We start from the raw sequence: 8,674 nt of genomic DNA on the forward strand, positions 1-8,674 counted from the left end.
AACGCTTTAGGGCCGGTTGTTCAATGTCCGATTATCACTATTTGCCGGTTAAACATCATTATCGACGTTTTCGACATCATGCATATAACATGGGGTCGATAAAGCAGTCGTTGTATTTAACCGGAGCTTCCACCTCCGATTTGTGCTAATCTAAGGGCCGGTTCCTCAATGTCTGGTTAACACTAATCTGCAGTTAAACATCGTTATCGACGTTACCGACTCCCTGTTATATGCATGGAGTTTTAATCAAAGAAATGTACGTATTATGCACTTATACCGGCCTCTTCACTTTTAGAATCAAAATATCCCCGGCCTCTCCTCCCCCCTATAACCATGAACCAATTAGAACAGATCTGACCGGTTGAGAAGCAGCCATTTGTAATAGCAATTGAGGAAAAAGTGTATGGCGGTAGTAATTTTGAAGTTTGCTATTTCTGTTTTGCTTCTTTCTTTATGTGTATTTTGTCGGTGGTTTATTTCAGTGATTTTTAAGTGATTTTTTGTGCAAATGTAATTAAAATGAAGTGCGCGGTGATTGGATGCAAAAACACGTACAAAAATAATAAGGGCCGGTTACCCAATGTCTGGTTAACACTAATCTGCGGTTAAACATCGTTATCGACGTTACCGATTCCCTGTTATATGCATGTAGTCGAAGACGTCGGTAACGATGTTTAATTTTTCTTAATTTATTATATATAAATTAAACAACCGGCCCTAAATTGGTTAGCCCAAAAATTTTCACAACATTGCTTGCATTTTTTCTTTATGCTTCGTCTTCATATTCTTTGTTTACTTTTCACAGAAAATAACATGGCGCCGAAATTACAAACGTCAGTCAGAAAATTACTTTTTTCTTTTGCTTCGTCTTGTCAGATCGTGTGTAGTTGGATCATGCCCTATACCCGGAAATTTTTTTTCGTGTCGATTTGCACTAAAATTTTCCCAATACAACGTCGCGTTCTTGCGTGATCTCGTATTTTTGGTGTATGTAAATCTACCATGATCCTATTGGCGTCCTAGCCCTGCGTTGTTCTATACTCGTTGCAACCCTGTGTAGTTTTGCTGAATACTGCTGAAAACTATTGCCCGACGTTGGGGTTTATTAAATTCAAAATGGCATTTTTTCGACTTGGATAGAAGAAGGTGGTTGGTTTTATAGGATTTGTGTGTTTAAAACGTGTCCAAAGATTGGGATAAATATTGTCAAAAATAATCAAAAACTTTAAAACATCGTGAGAGGGAGTTTGCGAAGAACGAAAATGCCGCGTACTAAAGTATCCAAGTCCAGTAAGCGCTTTCGCGAGACATCTAACTGCGAAGAAAAATTGCGGGAGTTCGAAGCATCTTTCGATAGCTATCTGCTCACCTTGGAAAAAAAAGGAAAATCTCAAATTGAAGCCATAGAAGACAAACTTTATATGTTATTGGTAATCACAGATTCGAGCGTTTTGCGTTTACTTATGGGTGATATACTGTCTTTGGTAGGTACAGAAAACGATATGTATGTCCATGATGCAAAATTTTGAATACTTGTATCGTGCAATATATCTACATACATACATATCGCTAATTTACTTCAATATTGTCATAACTCAAAAAAAAAACTAAACTCGAGAAAAACGGCTTTAAAGTCTTCAATTTACAAACATGTACTCGCGTAGGAAAGATGAATACAAATTTTGTTCTACTGAGGTTCTGGTAATCGGTACATCTGTAATTTTTACACAACATAGAAGACGTAGCGATAAATTTCTGCGCACTTAACTCATTTATTTTATTTTTTGAATTATGACATTATTATACATATGTATCTACATCCATTATAAATAATATGTATTCGTTTTTAAGAATTTAACAAAACTCGAAGATTGCAAAAAGTATGCCAATACTTTAGCAGACAATAGCGGAGGCCGTAAGCAAAATTCTAGCAAGCAATTAAATCCTAACGATGAAGGTAATTCTTAACTTTGATAAGTAGAGACTCTGCAACGCATTTATCTTTCTTTTGGTAATGGTCTGGGTTCATTTTCTGATTTCTTTTCTTTCGCTTTCTATTGATATATAAACTTCACTCATGTTCATCTACCAATACATTCGCCACACATTTATCATGCATCCTAACAACAAACAAAACAAAAATTGGTAAAAGGTTACCTTACAGAGGATAGTACAAATGGCGGCAGTGCAATAGGTGTATCGACGTCAATTTTAACTGCTTATAGTCGACCGTCTACAAAGCAGCAGCCTCAACGTGGTCCATTAAGTTCAGCACGAGCTCGAAGACCGCGTCGCAGCCGTTCAGTGTGCGATGACAAAGTGCATTCTGCAACAGTTAAGTCCACGTCAAGTACATGCAGTATAATGGATACACGCGTTTCGCGTAGTAAAATGCGCACTCCAACTGCATCACGTTCCAAGGCCTTTAGTGCTGATCGCTCGTCGCAAGTTTGTGGGCAACAATCTCCGGCAGCAGCTTTTTTGCGTTGGCCTAAACCTGGCGAAATGGTTTTGTCCAAATGCGGAAGTCCAGTCGTAGCTCATGTGTAAGTACTTTATTTATAAATTGATCAAACTCCGATTTTGTTTTTCCATAAAATAGAAATTTTAGAAAAAATTGTGTATCTGTATTACATCTTAAATGTGCGATGGTCCTCTGCAACGATACAACTAAAAACTAAAAAAAAAGTCCATACTATTATTGAGTGGCTCATGCCTCTAATCCTTACTCAAGCAGTAGTAGGATTAGAGCCAAAGAGGACCTTAAGTAGAGGACCATCGATATGAAAATATTTTGTGTTACAAAATAATTATTTGAGAATTTGTTTATTGTTCAGCATGCCAGATAAATATGCGAATGTCAACATCCCTACAAGAAACGGAATATTTTCTTTACGCCCAAAGAAACTGGAAGACCTAAAGTCAGATATCGTTAACGCAATCGATCAAGAGACACTCGACCAAATCAGAACTTTGCACGATAATTTAAATTTGATCATGAAAATGGCAGATGGCTCCTTACCGAAATAGGACTACATAATAGTTTATTTGTTTTTTATAATTCACTTTCCCATACATACATACATATATATGCATATTACATTATACATACATCTTTTGAATTATTTGAATCTACATCGAAGTAAATTTTAAAATAATGTATCCCACTTTGTGTATGCGAATTGGAGAAAAACAAACTTTTGTCTATTCAAAAGAAATTAAACGCAAAGGATTTATATCCTTGAGTAGAAAATACATTTAGAAAATGCGAATTTATGCTGAAATTAGGCTGTTGTCAAACTGCTCGCAAACTTCTGTAGAATTAGTTAAAATACGTTTATGAAGCAATAAATATGTATTTTATATGCATGATTCGAAAAGTTTTGATTAATGTCCTTGGCAAAAAATAAATGGATGACTTCCCGAACGTTAGCTATGCTACACATGTAAATTCAAATATACCTAAGGGCCTACTCTGTAATGCGATGCGAAAGACAAATGCGATGCGATAGGCAATCGCCACACGTATTACTTACGACGTATTTCTCTTTCGCATCGCATTACAAAGTAGCCCAAACTGGATTTATGTTATGTGCAGCAGTGGCATCTTAAAATGTATAGCTACACGGTTTCAGCATCACATTACTGTTGGCCATGGGTTCAGAAATGCATCAAGCCAAATCATCTGGCTATTTTATTGGGTACTCTTTATGAATTTGCACAGCGATTTTGGGTTGCTGTGCCCAAACGCGTGAATCGAATCAAAAACCTTTTACACACTATGTATGGTATTTTATGCAAGTTTCCGAGCTGAGCTTTAAAAGAAAAATCCACGAAATATCTGCAAAAGGTGTTCAGCCCCTCTTGTTTAGCAAAACAGAAAGGAGAATTATACTTTTCATAAAGCGGCGTTCAGGGAGCCACGCCCCTCCCCCTCCGCCCCCACCCCCTAAATCGTTGTACAAATAGCTAAATATTTTCCATTTTATTTGTAAACTATAATTAATGAAAATACCTGACATATTCATCAACTAAAGTTTAGAAATTAAAGATATTCAGCCCTATTCTGCATTTCGACTCGAATCGAAATTTTCTCCGTTTGGCAGCTTTGGTATTCTGCGTTCCGTTTCCTTTCGATCAATCTTCGAAATTTACGATTATACCTATTCTACATTTCGATCGTAGTTCCGTTTTTCTAAGTTGCAAATTTGTTGACGGAGAACGTTTCAATTGTTATTTTCGTGGGTTTAAATAATAAAATTTTATAAAAAATTTAAGTGAAATACACTGTGCATGATTGCAAGTCATCATAAATGAATTTTCTCGATTTCTGTGTTTTCACGAGCGGTAATTGAACTCGTTTTTACTAACTTTTTCAAAAGAGGTGCGTCTGTTGTCTCGAATTCGATTTGCTATGGAAAGATAAGCTTTCTTCCTCCCCTCCTCCTGACGGCTTTCAAAATGGGATTCATTTGCGTTCAAATCTTCCACTCTGTAGTAAATGCAAATGTGGTGGACTGCTCAAACAACGTTTATAATTTCACTGACTTTAAGCGATGAGTAATACAGTTCAAGATGAATTCCTTATGACTCTTCACTCATCTGAAAACGATCAAACATGCCCCTAAATCTCCGCCTTTCAACTTCCGCATCAGCAATCTGGGACTCGTTCTTCTCTTCAAGCAATAACGCCGCGGCTATGGATTTCATTTTTATAATTATGTATCCACTTAAATTTTATTTTTATTATTAAATTATAGTGATGCTAGGTATATTTAGTTATTTTAAAATATTTACAAACTTTAACGTCATATGCTGCTATAGTTTGGTGGCAAATATTTCTTTGTTTTGTTTCGATTTCACACCTAAGTTCGATTCCAGCGGAACGGAATTCGGGAACGTAATCGAAATGCAGAATTGGGCTGATTGACGCTTTGGCTTGATGCCAAAAAAACGCGGTTTTTTGACTCTTTGACCTCGTTTTTCTCAAAATCTGGAGTTGATGGAAACTTTATACTGACGAATTCCTAATCGGCACAGAAAAGTTCATCAAAATCAGCTTTTCCACATTTTTGTTGCCTTGTGTAAGCAATTAGTCTGTTCCACAGAAACCACAATAATAAAAGTTTAAAAGCTTGCACAAATTGCAAAAAAATGAATCAACCTTCAAGAAATGGTCATCCAAATTTTTTATTTGAATATTTAATATATTTTCGGGTATGCAGTACTGTAGTCCATTTAATTATATTATAAGAAAGTGCAAGTTTCAAGTTGTTAAAAATTACCGTTGATTTTTTAGATTTTTTTGTTGGGGTGTTGCTGTTTATTTTTCATACAAAAAAAATTGGTTCATGTGTTATATGGAAGAAAATGCGAACACCCTCCACAAAAAAAAAATTCTAAGAAATCAACGGTAATTTTTAACGACTAGAAACTTGGACTTTAGTGTACTTGATTGAATGGACTACAAAGCTGCATACCCGAAAATTTTCTAAATATTCTAACTAAAAATTCTTAAATTTTTATAACAATTTTTTGAAGTTTGATTAATTATTTTGCAAATTGTGCAAGCTTTTAAACTTTTATTATTGTGGGTTCTGTTATAGATTGAATTATATTTTAAAGGAAATTATTAAAAATAAATAAAGAAACATAATTTGTAAACAATATCATTTTGAATTTCGTTGCTAATTAGTTGATCGCATCTGTATGTACTACAAGCATCCATATGCGCATGCCTGGGAAATGGATTTGCATTTTACTCCAGAACTATTACTATTTACAAATAATATCTACGAGTATTGCAGTAAAACTCAAAAACAACTTTGAAGTTAACAAGTGCATTGCTTTGTAAATTTTTTTGTTAATGCGTCCATCTTTAAAGTGAGTATGTGAAAAAACCAATTTTATCATTTTTTTTAACTAACATGCATTTTTACTATTTACATAATATAATACTCGTACAAGAAGCGAACTTGAACAGATGCGTTTTAAGTTTTTAGCAACATTAACTACTGAATAAATTATATTTAACAAATGGTCATGCAGAAATGCAAATCAGCAATTCTAACTAATATAAAAGTACATTTAATATAATTTAACTATATTAATTTATTTAATTTTATAAAAAAAATATACATGAATACGTTTCTGCATTCACCTGCAACCTAGCAACACATAGCCAGACACTTGCAACAAATATAACATTATCATAACATTATCTTGAAATGTTAATCGCGCTGTGGTGATATTCCATGGATTTATTTTTCAGCCAAACAATTTTACGTTCCAAAAATTTGCACCTTCTCTATCTATCTAAGTTCTCTGCACATAGCCAGACACTTGCAACAAATATAACATTATCATAACAGAAATTTACATTTTTCTCTGTTAACTCTTCTTGAAATGTTAATCGCGCTGTGGTGATATTCCATGGATTTATTTTTCAGCCAAACAATTTTACGTTCCAAAAATTTGCACCTTCTCTATCTATCTAATACTAGGTTCACATATAAGTAGATTATCCTCATTTACGAGCTTAACACCCTAATCTGTAATTATAACAAGAGATTAGCCATATAAAATTCGCCCTTGTTAATCTGTAATTATAAAATAATCTCAGATTAAATCGATAACTTTTCGGTGTCCATCCTAGTTTTATCGATTGTTTTTGCAAAAAAGAGAAGAAATGCCAAATGTAAAAGTAAACAAAAATGTACGCTAGCAAGGAAAAGAGGTTTGTAAAGGTATTTTTAATAAAATGTTAAGTTAAAATATATTTATATTGCTTATTATAGCATCAAAACTGTGATCACGGTGGCACAGAGAAGAAACATAACTTTTCCTTGAGATGTGAGAATAACAAGCACAACAAATTTGACGGCTAATAATCTGAGATTTGCCTGTGTAAACGGGGTGATTAAATTAAATTGATTGATTGGGATAATGTTGATATGTGAACATAGTTTAAGTTCTCTGATATTATTTTCGTTTGGTTTGAACAGAATAAAAAATCGTCGTGTGTACCCTGCAAACTCTCGCCCTGTACAAGGAAAAATTTCAGACTGGCAGGGTAAAATTTTGTTGAGCAGCAACACTGTTAGTCTATTTTTAAACGTGTTAAAAGACACGTGTGTAGCAGAGTAAAATGTAAAATAATGTGTATACCAAAGTATGTTTTGGATAAGAGTTGTCAAAAAGAACGTTGTGAGACGATTTCATAAACGGTTCTATGGTGTAATGGTTAGCACTCTGGACTTTGAATCCAGCGATCCGAGTTCAAATCTCGGTAGAACCTGTCTGCGGCTTTTTTTTCATTTTACATACACATATTATTGTATATACACATTGAGTTGAACTTTTGGCAAATAAATTTAATCTTTTGGCAAATAAATAAGTAGAGTACTAAACAGTGTTTGAAAAAGTAAAAAATACACTAAAAAACTGCTGTTGGTGTGCTAGGAAAGCATTTTTTTTACTTTTGACGCTTAGCTATACTGCGCCAATAACAAGAGTTAACCTGCAGGATAGCTGAAAAGTGTTTTTTGGTTTTTCTGTTCTGTTGATTTGACTGCTCACTTTCAAACAGTTCTGTCACAGCATAGTTTCAAATATTCGTCAAACTATCTGGCACACTTTGTTTCAACCAAACCAGGCATTCTGGCCAAATGGGATAAAAAACATCTAAAATGCTACAAACTTTCAAATGCAGGTACAAAAAAATGCATTTATGTCTTATTAATTTCCAAAAAGAAAACATTTTCGAAGTGAGCAGTGAAATCAACAGAACAGAAAAACCAAAAAACACTTTTAAGCTATCCTGCAGGTTAACTCTTGATATTGGCGCAGTAAAGCTAAGCGTCAAAAGTAAAAAAAATGCTTTCCTAGCACAGCAACAGCAGTTTTTTAGTGTATTTTTTACTTTTTCAAACACTGTTTAGTACTACAGTAGAGTTTAATTTTATTTGCCAAAAGATTAAATTTATTTGCCAAAAGATCAAATTTTATTTGCCAAAAGTTTAACTTAATGTGTCAATGCTATATATTATTATTTTAAGAGGCGCTTTTTTCATATATATAATATTCTATACATGATTCAATTACTAAAGGTTTTGAAAGTACCTTTTTTTCTAAAATTTGACACTCCCACCCTCAGTGATGCTTTTGCAAGCAAAAGAGAAAAGGGAAGAATTCAATCACCTTTCAAAAAGTGGCGAAGTTCCACAAAAAGGTGTTCATAATAGTGTACGGTAGGTAGTATTTAATTATTTAATTGAAACCAGCTTATTTACNCAAATTTTATTTGCCAAAAGTTTAACTTAATGTGTCAATGCTATATATTATTATTTTAAGAGGCGCTTTTTTCATATATATAATATTCTATACATGATTCAATTACTAAAGGTTTTGAAAGTACCTTTTTTTCTAAAATTTGACACTCCCACCCTCAGTGATGCTTTTGCAAGCAAAAGAGAAAAGGGAAGAATTCAATCACCTTTCAAAAAGTGGCGAAGTTCCACAAAAAGGTGTTCATAATAGTGTACGGTAGGTAGTATTTAATTATTTAATTGAAACCAGCTTATTTACATCGAATATAACCTCCGATTGTTATTAAAAATAAATATTCGTATGTACATATCGTCGCTCCCAACGAAGAGTAGCACATCTCAAATTA

The 8,674-nt window shown here is 33.7% G+C and overlaps 1 protein-coding gene and 1 non-coding gene across 3 annotated transcripts; both read left to right on the top strand.

Moving 5' to 3' along the window:
* The first annotated feature begins 1,041 nt into the window (after positions 1–1,041).
* On the top strand, positions 1,042–3,372 carry LOC108368871 (borealin-like). 2 transcript variants are annotated; one of them, XM_017623815.1, is made up of 4 exons: positions 1,042–1,484; positions 1,852–1,957; positions 2,165–2,546; positions 2,838–3,372. In XM_017623815.1, the coding sequence occupies exons 1-4, from the start codon at positions 1,263–1,265 to the stop codon at positions 3,028–3,030; spliced, it is 903 nt and encodes a 300-aa protein (XP_017479304.1). In that variant the 5' UTR covers positions 1,042–1,262; the 3' UTR covers positions 3,031–3,372. The 2 variants fall into 2 exon arrangements, with proteins under 2 accessions (XP_017479304.1, XP_017479303.1); XM_017623814.1 differs by having other exon boundaries at positions 1,046–1,484; positions 2,153–2,546.
* Positions 3,373–7,225: 3,853 nt separating this feature from the next.
* On the top strand, positions 7,226–7,297 carry TRNAQ-UUG (transfer RNA glutamine (anticodon UUG)). The gene has a single exon. It is a non-coding gene; the product is annotated as a tRNA-Gln (tRNA).
* The last annotated feature ends 1,377 nt before the right edge of the window (positions 7,298–8,674 follow it).

Source organism: Rhagoletis zephyria, unplaced genomic scaffold (genome assembly GCF_001687245.7).
Source record: "Rhagoletis zephyria isolate East Lansing unplaced genomic scaffold, Rhagoletis_zephyria_1.1 Rzeph_scaffold_03369, whole genome shotgun sequence".
NCBI lineage: Eukaryota > Metazoa > Arthropoda > Insecta > Diptera > Tephritidae > Rhagoletis > Rhagoletis zephyria.

Coding starts and splice junctions, on each gene's coding strand:
- LOC108368871 (XM_017623814.1), top strand. CDS start 1,263: ATGCCGCGTACTAAAGTATCCAAGTCCAGTAAGCGCTTTCGCGAGACA. Junction 1,958..2,152: donor ATTAAATCCTAACGATGAAG/GTAATTCTTAAC, acceptor AATTGGTAAAAG/GTTACCTTACAGAGGATAGT. Junction 2,547..2,837: donor AGTCCAGTCGTAGCTCATGT/GTAAGTACTTTA, acceptor TTTATTGTTCAG/CATGCCAGATAAATATGCGA.